The following is a 16,319-nucleotide window of genomic DNA, read 5'->3' as shown; positions in this document are numbered from 1 at the left end:
AGTCATCATCTCCTATTTAGAATTAATGATGTGTAAACAAAATATACAAGTGCCCTTTTAAAAGTTGTCATATTAGAAGATTTAAATTTTTGTTTAAATCTTTTTAATTTTATAGTTTTGGGTCATATACATATATATGCATGTCTACACACACATACACCCCAAACTACATATACATATATGTCAGTAATTTCATATTTGTACATCTATTGTCTATTTTTATTATTTGTATAATATTGCCAGTTTTTGCATTTTGAATTTATTTTTTACTCTACATGGAAGGACTAGAAGAATTAGAAGCCTACATATTTTATGTAGTTAGAAAAATAACTGAGTAACTCTTTTAAAGTTTAGTTAAGGAGTGTGGATAAAGAGAAAAAATGGAACAACCAAAGTGAGACCATGAGATGAAAGGAGACAGTGTAAGTTTATTAATAAAGTAAATAAACTCAACTAAATCTCACATGACAACAGTAGATAGAACTGTGTTGCTAATGTGCTTGTACCACAGCATTATGTGAAAATGTTCTATAAAACAAATTCATTAATTACTGAGGATAAAGTTTCCATAAAGCAAATTGTGTTAGGGATGAGAACCAGTTATTAGGTTCTAAAAACTATATATAACATATTATAAATAATATATATTATATATGAATATATATTACATATGTGTGTGAGGTGAGAATAGTGGGTGCCGAGTAAAATTTACGTGTGTGCTACTCTTAAAAGGGCCAGTTTTCTATAGTAGAAAAAGATCTAGAACAACGTAATTCAAAGTGTAAAATTAAGAGTATTTGTCACAAGTGTAAAAGATCTAGGTCTTGAGGCAATGGGAGACAGAGGCACTTAGAAAAGGGAATGGGAGAGTTCGACTTCAGAGGAGATGGTGGGGAGTGCTCCCGAAGGGGCCAGATGCTTAGGAGATTGACAGCACAGTGGTGGATGAGAGACAGACAACGGCATGTTGTGAGAACTCCTGTATTGAAGAAATGGATAATAATGTTGCCAGGAGCCTGCATCTTCAAAAAGAGTTTCATTGGTCAGGAGAGAACTGGAAAGGAGTTGTTCGCGAAAATAAATTCAATGCTGAAAATGATTTTTCTGTACTGCATCTTGTCCTTTTTCGTCCTGGGACAGTCAGAATTCAGAATAGCTTTTGAAAGAGGAAGTATGGTTTACTATCATATACAGTAGATTTCCAAATAATTTATTTTCCAAAAGTAGAAATAATCAAAAGAAAGTTATTCACGTAGTAAAAATTGCATGGGGAAAAATGGATGATCAGAAGCCTGAACTTTTTTATTGTTTGAGAAATAATTTTTCAACTATACAATGAACATTTGGATGCGTTAATTGGGCTCATAGGCAAGTTCCCCATTCTATTTTCACTAGAAGGTGTGCACCTATAATTGTACTCTTTGGTGGAAGTAGCACTTTTAAATTTTCTTTATTCCTTGAAATATACTACATTTCTTTCACTGCTAAGCAGACAACGCCATAACATTGGCCAATGGATATTTCTTCTTTTCACAATTCCCGTTATTACAACGTTCTAGAGAATAGTGGGGGTGGCTGTGAAATTTTGAAATGGATTTATTAAGTTGAAAAAGAAACCTTTCTGCTAATGGAAACCTTTTTCTTTCTAACCAGAAGGCTGGTAACAGACAAAGTACAGCATAGAGAAGGAAAAACTGCCCTAGCTTTCCAGTCCTGGGCTCACAGGAGCTGTACCAGGCCATCTTCTTGTCTCAGCCTTGATGGATTAAGAACATAATTCTAGTCACTTAACTTGGGAGGTAGTTTCATTTGCAGTAACATGGGAGTTCCACCCAGGAGTAGAAATTGACAGTGGTGCTTACATCTATTTTAGAACAGAAGGAGTAAAAAATTGATCTAGTCTGAAGTTTATTTTTGTTTATCTTATATTCAGCCCATTTTACTCCAGCCTGAAATTGTAGTCTATTGGAGCAGTGTGATGTTTTGAACATCTCAGTAAAATATCTTACAAATATTTATTACTGCTTTCAGATAGCAGAAAGCTGTTGTCATCTCTATCACTAGGGGTAAAAACAATTTAAAATGCCATTGATCCAACAGCTTTGCTGCTAAGAGTTATTTTGCTTTTGTTGCTGGATTGACTTGTATTGTGAAACAAGTTTGAATACTCTAGTGCCAAAGGGTCTGTGAGGTTTGGAAGTCCAAATGAGATGCTGGAACAACGGTTGCAAAACCAAACCTCAGGGGCTGGGACGGCCCTGATGGTCAGTTCTGCGTGTCAGTGAGGGCTTCGGTGGGATTGCAGCCGTGAGTGGGAAGCTGGTAGGAACTTTGTTTATTCTGGGAGACACTGTTCAGGATGAAAGGAGAAAATACGCCATCGGTTCTAATAAATTGTAAATTTACTTCAAACTCAGATTTGTGAGCTTTGTAAAAGTTGTTTTTTGCTTTTCTTTCCAATATATCTAAGAACTAATAGATCTCTATTTCCAGCAAGCTCCTAAGAAAATAGAACTCTTTAGTTAGCTTATTCTCAATACTAATACCATCTACACAGAACACTATATAGAATGTTGGCAATTATTTTTTACCCTTAACCCTATGAAATGCATGTTAATATCATTATCCCCATTTTACAATTGACTAAGAGGAGTTTACTTTTTAAGGCACGTTGTTAAATAAATAGAAGAGCCAAAGCTTGAACCCAAGTATTTCATTCCAAATTCTTTCATCTGTCCACTTACCAGAGCTATCATACAGAAGTCCTTTAATAATGCTGCACTGACGAAAGCACTTCCAGTCTCTTTCCTCTTCCAGTTCCTTAAATTTTGGTCATTTTTAGGTTAGATCTCTTACCATTACAAGTTTTGTTTTTTTTCTCATAACCTTTAACTACTTACTTGGTTACCAAATTTCTATCTCCAACTCTCGTTAGACATACTTGCTTGGACATCTCAGAGTGTCCTATATACTACAATGTACAGTTAAATGACCTTGTCTTTCAAGGGTGTTCCTATTTCTCTATCCCTATTTCAGGAGTCTTGCAAGTGCCTAAGACTTAGGTTGAAAGTCATGGAACTTGTGGTATTGTTATCTTTAATACATCTACCTTCTCTCTCACCTTATGGTACCCCACAGCCAATCTCTAAATCCTCCCCCTTGTATTTCTTTACTTCCTCATACTTCTTAAATGTCAGTCTCTGTCTCTCTGTCACCGTGCCCCCCCGCCCAACTCCATCTCTCCATGGCCACCATCCTACTTCGGGCTACTCACCTAGTCTCAAGCTCAGCTCAACTTCCTGAATGGGTCTCCCTACTTGAAAGTTTTACTCCCAATCCATTCTCCACACTGCAGCCAAGCAGATCTCACTTAGAAGCAATCTTATCTAGTATTTCTCTTAATATTTTTTTATCCTCACCTGAGGATATGTTTATTGATTTTAGAGAGAAAGGAAGGGAGAAAGAGAGAAACATCATCGATCAGTTGCCTCCAGTACACACTCCAACAGGAATCAGACCCCCGCAACCTTTTGGTGCACACTATGACTCTCCAACCAACTGAGCCAACCAGCCAGGGCTCTCTCACTTAATACTCTTCAGAAGGACCTTTCTGTGGACAAAGGAGAAAGTCCAGTTTCCTTAGCATAGCAATTTACCTCAGCAGTTAAACTCTCATCACTTCTCTTTCTTCCAACCTCTTATACTTGTGTGGCAAAAAGCCACAGACAAACCTAAATTTTTATTATGCATTAATAAACTTTTATTAAGAATTATATGAATAACAATGATGAATATCATATACTACTGGTTTAAATAGAAATGTTTCATTCATTTATTTAAAGATTCTAAACATTTTTTATTTACATTTCTCCAAGTATTTCAAAAATTATAGTTAGGAGCTTTATTTATCCCCATTTTATAAAGAAGCCCACTGAGTCCAAGAAGTCAAATGAATTCTCTAAGATCAACATAGGGTATGGAAACAGGACTCAAATTTAAATCTCTCTAGTGAAAGTCTAGAACCTCCATTACACTGTACACTGTACTGCCCCTGCCCCTGAATCTACCACTCAATGATAAATAGCTGATAAAGAGTCAGACTACATCATTTAAGTTTTCATTCTTGTTTGGGTTTCTTTCCCTGGATCTGCACCATGTGAACATCATAGTTGTGTATCATAAGTGCCCCTATCCAAGCTCCCAATCCACAAGAGCATCACTGTGCACTAAAAGTATATTTGAAAATAAATAGCCTTCAGGTTAAGACAGATAATAATAGACTGATTAAAGGGTGGTGGATCATTTCTAACACTGCATAAGATTAAATATGGTAATCAGATTTTGGATTTAGACAACCCAGACAAATCCAAAGTAGAACAAGACGAGGTCCTCAAATCTTTATTTCATTTTCTTGCCTTTCAAAATATATACTTGTATTTAATTCATGTCTCTTTCAGAGCTGAGGAATCTATAAAGGCTTTACCCAGGTGAGCGGATTACATTTTCTTTTAAATTTTTTATTTTTGTATGCTGTTTTGAATGAAATACTTTAATCTTTGTTGTCCTAAATTAGTGGCTTAGCAAAGCATAATAGCAAAGGGAAAATTATTTGAATGTTATATATGAGGATAATTTAACAATGTATTTTTTTACAGTCACAGAAAATCCAATGGCTGTTTGTAACTTTCTCTGTTGTCAGAGAGCATGGTTACATCCAAAAAAATTCTCAATAGTCAGTGTGTTTAGGCCTCTTTTATTTGGGCTAAGAAAGACATTATATGCACACTTGAATAGCCACCAGCCGTATCCTAATTTGGTTATGTGAAATAGTGCATTTGGAAAGCAAGGAAAATGCAATTGACAAGCTAGGCTTCCAAGCGTAATTGAAATTCATTCTGAATTCAGGCAGGGTCAGTTTCATTTCAAAGCAGTAATCTTTGTTTTGAATTCCCATATTCTGCTTTGTTTCCATGGCAGCATTAAGTTTACTACCAAGTGTAAATTTTATTTTAATAAATCACCAAATGATTTTCTCATCTGATTTAGTTAGTATGATTTCTCTTCATTAATTTTACCATAATTTTACTTACATAAATGCTTTTATTTAATTTCTGAAATATATTAACCACCCTAGACATTGTGATCTGATCTCAAGAAAGAACACAGTATGGATCACTCTTTTCTATAACAATAATAGAAACTACTGAGATTTAAGGCAATTTAATAGGCAAATATTCTGGCTAACATTTGTTGTGTAAATAATCTTGATTCAAACTTTACAGAATGATGCGTTTGTGATTTTACTGTCAGCTGTTCTTCGGTTTTGATGGCATATACATTTATAATCAGATTCCTCTCACAATTAGGAATTTCAACAGTTCTTCCCACCTTCCTTATTCTCACTCAGAATTTAAATATTAGATGGTTTTTAATCTCCCATTTCTTCTTCCAGAATTTAAACATTCATTTTTTTAATTCCATTGTCAGATTACCTTAATGTTGAATAAGTATCCTCAAATTCTTTACTGGGAAAGAAAACTGAAAACTAATTTCTATTTTCTACTTTTTTTTTTTTAGATAGTGCCTCAGTTGCTAACAATTCACTTTCTAAAAAATATTTTATATGAAGCCGTTTAACTTCTCAAACAAGTCTATAGTAACCATGTGATGACATTACAATCAGCATGCTCATAAAATGGTCTTGGTGTCTTCTCTTCAGGGGGAAAATCATCTAATAACCAGATTTTCAAATAGGTCTTTAAAAGGACATACCAGGTAAAGGACACATGGACAAAACCAAAGGTGGGTAAAACCAAAGGATAAGAAGTGGGGATGGCTGGGGTGGGGAGGAGTGGGGGTGGGGAAATGGAGACAACTGTACTTGAACAGCAATAAAAAATATATAAATAAAAATTTAAAAATAAAATAAAATTACATAACAAATTTAAATGTGATGGGTCAAATTCTTGACTCTCATCAGCTACGAAGCCCCTTTCAGAAACTGGTTCCAGATTATTTTTGAAAAGGGACAGAAACTCTGACTAAGATCCGATTTGTGAAGGTATGCCCCAACTGCACAAAATGCACTGATAGGCTGCTCTTATCTCATGGGACTGCCCAGACCTCAGTGAATTTGAGAAATGGGATGGAATGTTAGCACTAATTATCTGCCAAAAAGAAATCCAATCATAAAGTGATTAAATTAACCTGGCAGATTAATTCTAAGCATAATTATCATTGGCCAGACTGCAATTTACACACTTTTTTATGATAATGGGCAAAAATACAGCACAGTCAGTAAGTAGTTCAAGCTATGTAAAAGGAAGATCAGCAGGAAATAGCAAGCATAGAACAATTTAAACTAAATGCCATTTTACTGCTTTCAAAAACATACATTAGTTTGGATTAAGCTACAAAAATGTATTTAGTGACTAAGTTAAGTAATTATAGAAAATATTTAAAAATTGTGATTTCTAAGTTACTGAAGATATCTCCTCTAAATCTTTTAATAAGGGCTTTGAAGTCCTTACATCTTGTTTATATTAATGTCCTTATCAAATTATTTTTTCAGAGGTAACAGTAATTTCAAGGTAATTCAAGTTCTCTTAAATTATGAATTATAAACAAGTAATGAGGTTTAACATTGCCCAAAATACAGTAAAAAATGCTAAAAACAAAAATGTTGTCTCTTACTAAATAGAAGATGCTGGTAATATTTCCACTGAAACATTTGAAAGAACATGTTGATTGCATTCCTCTGAATGACTTGAAGAAGTAGAATTAACCTACAGCTATTTTTTAGGGTATTATGAGTAAACCAGTTTTTTGCTTAGGAGGTAAGAAGAGGGATTTTGAGTGTGTTTTAAACACTGACTTGAGATTTTTTCATGCTCTCATTAGAATTTGGCAGTGTCATTGTATATCAGGTTCGGGTTTTTGTTGGTTTGTTTGTTTTTGTCCTAGACTGGAAAGGAATGAAGATGTTTTGTTTTGCACAAACAAAAACTCCAACGTCAGCACAACTGCTGAGATCTGCCCCTAGGGAGTAAAACTGCCTCACTGAACAAATCAGAGGGATTTCATATTTTGCAGGAATTACACACAGAGGTTTCTGTATGAAAATCAAGACAGTATGTTCATATTCTACTTCAGACTGAGGATTAAGGTTAAGTGTTTCAAAATTAAGAGGATATCATTTAAACCCATCAAGCGCTGGCAATTCAGCAATTAGGTTTGCAGAGAAGTATGGCTCTTCTGTGATACAGTTACTGGAGTAGTATGTCTGTACTTTAATAAGCAAAACGGGAGAGGGCATTTCTCTTTAGAAAACTCAAAGGCATTCTTCATTTGATTAATAGGTAGTGAAAGTCTTGGGCAGAAAAAAGAAGTTCCTGAGATCTTTTCAATTAGCCTTTTGTACCTTTTTAAAAATAGCTTTTACAAGGTAACTAATGACATATTCAAATACACATATGTGCTCTACTTTGTCTCTTTATCTTAATGAAATACACCATTTTAGTAAAATTTTTATTATTTGAAATATGTGTGTTGAATTGAAGTCATCACTTTGTGTCTAGTTGAAAACAGTATAATTAGCCAAAAAGAAATAAAATATCCCATGGGACTTGAGTGACTAGAAATGGATTTCTCAAGATAGATTCTGAAAGTCCATGTGCTGGTCAAGGTCAGAGTAGGAGAAAACCATAATTACAGATTTCTTGGACATAACAATTGAAAAAAATTTTAGAGTAGCCAGGGTTCTAATCATAGTTGAATAAGGTGATTTCTCTCCATATACTGATATTTAATTCATGTCTCATTCTGCGTGTGGGATTAGCTAAACTCGCACTCTAAAGAGTCCTTCTGAAGTCCAAGAGGAAAATAACCAAAGCAAAATACATTTCTTCAGGGTTCTCTAGTCTAATAGTGTCATGATAATAACACAGCGTATAACTACTTTCTAAAGTGAGTGACTTTACTGGTATACAAAATGGTTTTAGGTGGTGCATGTGAAGATATTTTTATTATTTTTTAGATTATTTATGTTTTGTCCTGGTTGGTGTAGCGCAGTGGATTGAGCGTGGGCCCACGTACCAAACAACTGCAGTTCGATTCCCAGTCAGGGCACATACCTGGATCGCAGGCCAGTTCCCAGCAGGGGATGCAGGAGAAGCAACCATACATTGATATTTCTCTCCCTGTCTCCTTCCCTTCCCCTCTAAAGATAAATAAATAAAATCTTTTAAAATTATTTATGTTTTTTACATGTGTATTAGCTACAACCCAAAATTTTATATATATGAAGCTAAATTAAAAAAATTAATGAATCAAAAAACTATTAAGCAAATAACAGCACAGCTATTTTATGGGAGTAGTAAAACTCATGAAAGTAGTAAACACTATTGATATTGAGAAACAATAGTGCAAGTTGTATTCATTCATTCATTCATCCAACAAATGTTTATTAACTACTGTGTTCTTCCACATATAAGAAACAGGAGCACATCAAAGTATAAGATAGACATAATCTTTACCCTTGTGGATCCTACATTTTGGCCCACATCTCTAGTGATTCCTCAGAGGATTGGGATAATCTGAGACTGTATTCACTGAGTTTTGTGTACTTTTTCTGGGCCTCAAAGTAAATATGCTCTAGACTTCTGTTGGCTCAAGTCAGGTTAACCGTGGAGTAGCCAGGGGTCTGTTTAGTCCCAGGAAGATAGTCTCACTAGGGGTGCTTCATAAGAACCTTGGCCTGTAAATACTGGAGCTCACAGGGGATGGTGGATGCACTATTATAAGTAGGAAGATTACAGTTTAAGTGTGTCACTCACCCTGCCGAACATCCTCCTTCTGAGCATTTCTGCTACACTGTAACCCTCCAGGTACTTGCCAACCCTTTTAACTCTTGCAAGCAAAATCAAACACAAGATGTAAGAACACTTTGACTCTGATAAGCCAAATGTGAGCACAAGGGAGACAAGCAATAAAAAATGCAACATGATATCTTATCACTCTAGCGGCCCTGGGCCATAGCCTACTAATCTGATAGCTAAATTTTTATCATAAATCATGTGTAGCACCGATAAAAGAAGGACATTGAGAAGTTAACACCTAATATTGAGTTCGGGCCCAATTTGGGTAGGGCCTCTTTACAATGGGCTGAGAAAATATAAACAGTGATCTCTCACAAAGTTTTCTTTTCCTAGAAGTCTGTTATAGAAAGAAAGAGAACCTGTGTCTAAACCAAAATATAAAAATAAAAAATAAAAAATTTAATCCTTAGTGCGTACCATCTAGGAGAGGAGGGGTATGAAGTGGAGTGAAGTGAAACTGAATTCATTGCAAGTTTCCTCAGGACTGCCCTAACCTAGAATCTTAAGGCTCTTAAAGGTTTTCCGAATGAGATTCCATTCCACCCACTCAATTGTGTCTGCTTCGACAGGGCTTCTGAAATCAGAATCACTTGGTGTGGGTGAAGGGGATTAGTAAGCACAGGGTGTGTGCTTATTAAAAACGTGTATTCCTGAGCCTCACCTCAGAATCCGAATCTCTAAAGTGAGGCCCAAAATCTATATTTTTAGCAAATTGCTCAGTGATTCATAATCACTCTCAAGTTTGAATATCCTTGTGCTGAACTGTAAATTCCTTTAAGTTTGCATTATATTTACATTTTTACCTTAAGTCCAGCTCCAAATCTTGAGCCCATAACACGCACAGAGTGCCAAATTCTTAAGGCTGTCTCTGTGGGAAGTACACTGGGGTTTCCCAGTTATAATTTTGCTCCTTTCACTTGAATCATTTTTAAGAAAGTGAGAGAGGAAAGAAGAGTTTCTGAAGCATATCAGAAAGAGCCTCTACATTTAACCCAGTAAAGCATTAAAGCCTTCCAAAAATCTTCAGTAAAAAAAAAAAAACTCACTTTCAGAGGCTTGCCGTGGTGGAGAAAAAAGTGAAGCAGCATCTCAGCCTGTTTCCTCCAATGAGAAATAAGGGAGTTAGGTAGGTGGCCTCACACCTGTCCACCTGCCCAGCAAAGGGTAGACACTTTTGGAAGTGCAAGCGATTTTCATTTTTAGTTCTCCCTTCTTTTCCTTTACTGATATTATTTAATCTGCCAATCTTTGTTAAATATTGAGTTCAATTTTCCTCTGGTTTACTAATAAATTTTTACCTAGCTTTTAAAATGTTAATAATAATAACAATAAATTCCACACTGCACAGTGTTCTTTCCTATCCACATTTTACTTCTGCAGATTCTGATTTGACTAGTGTAGGGAGGGCATCTCATTCTTGCAGGATGGCCCTCACCCACTAAGGTATATCAGGTCTGCTGTGGGTCAGACAGTGTGATGACATTCCCTTTTACCCCTATGGGGCAAAGATAATTATTTTATATGAAAGTACTCTGAACTTAAAACCTCAGCAGACTTATGGTCTGGTGGTTACCAAGAGTCTCTTTTGCAGACGGACATAAATATCCCCTGTAAGATGGACATGAATACTCCCTGTGAGCTTCCACAACCTGCCCGCTGTATGCTTGGGGAGAGGGAAAGTTGGTTTCATCGGAAATGAGATTTGGATGTTTCTGTTTTATGATTCTAAGCTAATAAGTTATGATGTTTTGCCCACATGAAAGTGTATAAATATAGATATAAAACTGTCTTCAGTGTTTTCAACAGAGGGAAGGAAGGGAAGCTGTGAAGAACAACTTGCAGTAGCTGAAACGATGTTAACTAAAGCTGTTTTATTTCCAGATACTGTGAAATTAATGAGAATCACTGCCCAACAACCGAATTTGTTAAGTTTTAACCTTTCGAGCCCCGTAGTGCAAGTCCGAAGTGATCTATGGGCATCATTGAAATGGCTGTTTCCAATATAACTCCAATATAAAATATGCTTATGCATACTTTAAAAGAATTTTAAATACAGAAGAAGGTAGTTTAAAATGCATGCTATTTAAAGTCAGGGGTGACAGTAAGTTTATACACTTAAATGTACTTTCTAAAGTAAATCGAACTTTTAGAATTTTCTTGCCTTTGAATATTTTTAAACTTGAACTTTTCAGAATTTGTTTTAAGTGTATAAATTTCTTTTAAACCTTTAGTGCAGAGAACATAGCCTTTGGGTTAAAATCAAGAAAATATACTTAAGAAAACTAGACTAAAGTTGATTTCAAGTTCTACAGAAAACTGGAGGCAAAGGGCACCACAAGGAGTATTGGATGGCATGCTGTCCTGAGTTAAGCATGTAACCTTCTGAACCAATTTCATATTTAGTCTCCTCTAGAATTTTAATAGTGATCATCACTTACATTTTTGTGAATCTTTCTCTTATTAATAACAGGACATTTCCTTTAAATGTTCCAAAGAAAATGTTCCAGCTTAGTAATACAGTAGAGAATTTTTAAGTAATTTATTTAAAAAGTGGCACAAGTAGAATTTCCTAATACCTAAAAAATATTTATGTTCTAATAGTTTTTCAGAATAATGCTGTCACTATGTAATACTGCAGTGGAAAGTACTTCCAATTTACAATTTTTCTCGTTCTCCTGTGAATTATAGTAATGAGTCAAAGCTCAGTTAGAAAAGAGATCTATAAAATTTAATATAAAGGTCTCAAATGTGATAGAATTTGGCTGATATATATCTGCAATCATGGTAACTTTCCTGAGCTTTATTGCCAATTTTGCACAGAACAAATAAACATTTATGAAAAATATAAATCCAGGAAATCTGTGATTAAATTGGTACCTTAATATATATTCTAAGGCCCAGTGCCGATGTATTTTACTTGTGGATAAAATAATAGTTTATACATATGTGTAAAAAAAAACTAAAGTGCTGAGAATTTTTTCAAAGTGGAATGAGAGGCCATTAGAGGGTTTTAGCAAGGAATGACTTGATTTATTTTGCCTATTTTTAAAACCTGACTGCTATGTAAATAACCAAAGGACATAAATTTGGAAGAAAATCTGTTAGCCATTGCAGTTGTTCAGATTTAAAATATAAATGAATATGTATATTTATATATTTAAATATATTACAAACATATATGTTTTTAAAGTCTGGACTTCATATATATAAAGTATAATTCTATCCACAAGTAAAATACATCACTACTCGGCCTGGGAATATATGTTAGGGAGCCATGTGACAATAGATGGAGAGGTCAAGGAATGTTCATATGCTGAAATAACAATAACACAATGGAAGAAAGAAATTGGTATCTCAGGAAGAGGAGAAGAATCACCACAGGAAAATGGTCCCGGGGACACTTACTTCATCCACAAAATAAAAGGGATTTGATAGTATATGATACAAATCAAAGGAGTTAGTAGGTTGAGTATTTGAAAATGGAGAGAATTTTTGCCTTTGTGTTGCCCGTTCACTTTTGGAAACTAGTGAATGTGGTGCCAAGAAAGGCGTAAACTTTGCAGCCCTTTCCTGCCCTTGAATATGGTGTTTTTGGTGTAGAAGCTGCATAAGTAAGTAACAGTGTAAAAAAAAGAGGAAAGAATTTCATTCCATTTCTAGTTCCTAAGATTATGTCTCCAGATTGTTATGAAAAATGTAGAAAGAGAAAGGATGAAGTTGAAAAAGAGAGAAATTGCGTAATACTTTTTAGAGATAAGAAAGATTGAATGTTATTAACTCATTGTAGAAAAGATTTGAAATGATTGCAGTGTCTTCATGTAAAATTTAGAATTCTAAACCATGTGTGAAGAAATCCAATAATATTCTGATTTTTCCAAAAATAACCATTTTTAAATTTTTTGAATTTTAAATTCTTTAGTCTTCTAAAACTTTTTTTAGTGCCCCTGTGTTGCTGGTGTTCTAAGCACTCTCTTTATGAATCAGTTTTACTTGGCCCTTTCAGAAAGAAGAATGAGTGCTTGGAGATAAAATAAAGTGATTGACTATTTCAGAGGTAGAGAGTCCCACACAAGGGACAAAAAAAACAGGAATCTAGGATGCTAAGGAACTTTCTCCCACCCCTAATTTTGCTCAGGACTAGTTTAGATCAGGTGGCCACAGCCATGCCCCATTTAACAGGCAAATAGGAAAAAATGACTGCCAGTACTCAAGGAAAGTAGAATTTGTAGCACCCCTTACAGAATGTGTATAAGACTCATGACAATTGTCCCAGGTGCTACCATCAGCTAACGTGGGTGCTTCTTATGGAAGGAAGTATAAAGCAAGAGAGAGAACTAGTGTGGAAACACATGGGCAGTATATACATTTAAAAAATAGAATCTTAATTAGCTAGCAACAGATTAATACACAGTAGAAGGAAAAATACAGTTAAAAATACAAGAGGGCACATTATTGGAGACAATTAAATAGAGATTGGGTTGTCTGTCCAATTCATGTGTTGCATATTTAAACTGATTTAAATTTGTTCCATGTGATCAGAAACAGACCCCGTGCGTCCATTCAAAGACAGAGTTTGCCTAATTCCTAGTAGCCTGCGTCCTAGTCCTGAATTTGCCACATTGGTGCCATATGGGGAGCAAGGACTCTGTGGGTATGTTTCTCTCATGTAGAAGAGAATTTTGGATGAGCTGATCTTGAAAACTTCTTCTATATTCTTTGGTCAAAAATGTTATGGTTTGATCCGCTTTATCGAAGCACTCGCTTGCACCTCTGATGCAACGGTATTCTCCCAAAGTCAGGTACTGCTCAGCTCTAATGATGTGTATATGTATTCTAATAGATATAGACGACATTTGACTAGAGTCCTTTATAACATACTGTCTATTGTCTTTCTTCAAGACGACTCTATAAGGTGCAATTTATAATTTCCATCTTAGAGGCAGAGGCAACTCAACCTATTAGAGATTACAAGACCTGCCAAGTAAGCCACAGAGCCAGACCACGACCAGATCTTGTGAGCCAAAGCCCAGGTACTCCCCACTAAGCACAGCACAGCAGGCTGCATTTTGCTATTCAAACTATATGGGGTGATAAACAAATAATCAATAACCTAGACAAGTGCTTTCGAAGCATTTTTTTTAAATAGAAAATTCAAAATGTGTAAGACAGGGATTTAAAAAAATCCCTGTTGAGATATAAGTTATGTGTTTACGATCCTCTCCCCAACCCAATCCCCATGTTGACCTTCTAAGAAAAGGGATTATTGCTTGCCTAGTCAGCCATAGGAGCTTAATTGGGCCTATTGGGGAGAGAATAGAAAGGGCAATTGCCAAAAGAGTGCCGATTGCTTTCTACGAGAAAAGTTGCCTAAGGGAAGCAAAATCAGAAAGTATATAAAAAAGAAGGAAATATTACCTTTGCAACAGCGTGGATATATGTGTAGAATATTATGTTAAGTGAAATAAGCCAGTCAGAGAAAGACAAAGACCATATGATTTCACTCATATGTGGAATCTAATGAATAAAATAAACTACCAAACAAAGTACAAACAGACTCATAGATACACAGAACAGGCTGACAGCTGTCAGAGGGAAGGAAGTTGGAAGGTGGGTGAAAAGGGTGAAGGGATTAAGCAAAGGAAAAAAACCCTCATAGTTTACCAGAGGGAAAGTGGGATGGGGGAGGTGGAAGTGTGTATGGGGTGAGCGATAATGGTGATGGAAGGAGACTTGACTTGGAGTGGTGGATACACAATACAATGTACAGATGATACATTATAGAATTGTGTCCCTGAAACCGATATAACCTTATTAACCAATGTCCCCTCAATAAATTCAATTTACAAATAAAAAAAGAAGATTGTGAGACTTTGAGAATTTATGGAGAAAAAGGGATTTGAAATCAACACATACTATAATGTAAAAATTTTGAATAGAGAAATGAGCTAAGAAAATTTTAAATACATTTTTGCCCAAACTGGCCACAGACAAGTCCGTTTTGTTTTGGTTACCGTAAAACAGATAAGAGTTGAGCTTCTCTGCTGAGGTATGTAAAGGCACACAGCCTGCCAGAATACACTCAAAACCAATGGCTTCCGTGGAAAGGTTTCTCTTTGTATCTCTGCAGACAGTTCAATCTTCTAACAGTAAAGCAATGGAATCAGGCTTAGCTCTAAACAAAGGCATAAAATGACACCTGGAAAGTTAGGAGACTACTTTTCCTCCAAATTATCTCCCCACAGATACTTCCTATCAGCTACAATATCATCAACAGGGATAATAACTTTTTATTTCACAATAAAAGTAAAGAATTAATTTGATTACTACAAAGAATATATCATGTGCCTCCAATGTTATATTTAAACATAGCATATATGATAATAATGTGGTGAAGGCAAATCATCTCCCTCATTCACTTAATTTACTAGGATAACAAATTTGATGATATTGAATTTAATCCAACTTTATTTTAAAAAATTAGCTATTTCTATTAGGACAAGAAAAATAGAATATAAAGTAATCAATTAAACAGAATGTGATTTTATAATTTGCATTCTACATGTTATACATATGGAAAAACGGATGTTTGAATGTTCAAGTTGCATACAATAATGCACTAAAGAGTTCAGGTGGAATTAAATGAAAGGGGAAAGTATAATTATGATTGAATGTATTCAAAGGAGAATACTATCAAGTTGGCCAGGTGGTGAGACAGTCAGTAATTTTACTAAACCTAAATTCTGAGTGGAAAATAATTTCAAATTTCATGCTTTCGAAGGACAGTGAAGACTGAAGACCATCAGCTTCCAAAAATGAGGAGAAAAAGAAGAAAAGCCTATAAAAAATGGAAACTCTTGAATTCCACTATATGTATGTCCAATTCATTTGTTTTATAAGTATGTATAAAATGAACTACCTGGTTTATGTACCTTATTACAGGACTGTTTATAAAAGTAGGAAGATAAATGCATGTAAATGATATAAAATGATTTAGAAGTTTGATCATAGTTATTATGTATATATTATGTATATATGCCTGCATTAATTATTAAGGATATATGTATTATGAATAAAAATGTAAATAATAGTATTTATTTATTCAGATAAAGGCTATTAAAACCTCGATTCTTAGAATCTGTGTCTATTATATTATTATGTAACTATCTCAGGTCTATCTGTTTGCAGAAATTGAAGTGTAGTCAGTTGAAAAAGGCTCTAAATTATAAAACTGAAAAGGGCTATGAACTGAACTGCTTTTGGCATGAGGTGCTTTTTTAAAGAATAGATTGTAATCTACAGTTCTGGAAGGCACTCTATCAGTCTATAAACTGCTCTCGCGTCCATGCTGTAGTTTAAATGGGTTTCAGAAAGATATGTCTCCATGTCTTTTTTCCCATGACTTTCTCGTTATAGCTCTCCGATTATAACCAGGCCTGCTGGAGA

The 16,319-nt window shown here is 35.0% G+C and overlaps 1 protein-coding gene and 1 non-coding gene across 2 annotated transcripts in view; both read left to right on the top strand.

Annotated features, from left to right (window-relative positions):
* Nucleotides 1–4,329: 4,329 nt before the first annotated feature.
* Nucleotides 4,330–16,319, top strand: part of LOC118977274 (uncharacterized) — a 106,095-nt gene continuing 94,105 nt past the window's right edge. Inside the window, exons 1-2 of the mRNA XM_037032167.1 lie at nt 4,330–4,487; nt 15,655–15,746. Of these exons, the coding sequence (XP_036888062.1) occupies nt 15,689–15,746 (58 nt within the window). The 5' untranslated portion in view covers nt 4,330–4,487; nt 15,655–15,688. The remainder of the gene's footprint in view (nt 4,488–15,654; nt 15,747–16,319) is intronic.
* LOC118977554 (small nucleolar RNA SNORA13) lies at nt 12,370–12,500 on the top strand. The gene has a single exon (XR_005064559.1). It is a non-coding gene; the product is annotated as a small nucleolar RNA SNORA13 (small nucleolar RNA).

This window comes from Sturnira hondurensis, unplaced genomic scaffold (genome assembly GCF_014824575.4).
Source record: "Sturnira hondurensis isolate 20B ecotype Veracruz unplaced genomic scaffold, ASM1482457v3 Scaffold0021354, whole genome shotgun sequence".
In the NCBI taxonomy this organism is placed as follows: Eukaryota; Metazoa; Chordata; class Mammalia; order Chiroptera; family Phyllostomidae; genus Sturnira; species Sturnira hondurensis.
The sequence above is the reverse complement of the archived record's forward strand: the minus strand, read 5'-3'. Positions and strand labels throughout refer to the sequence as shown.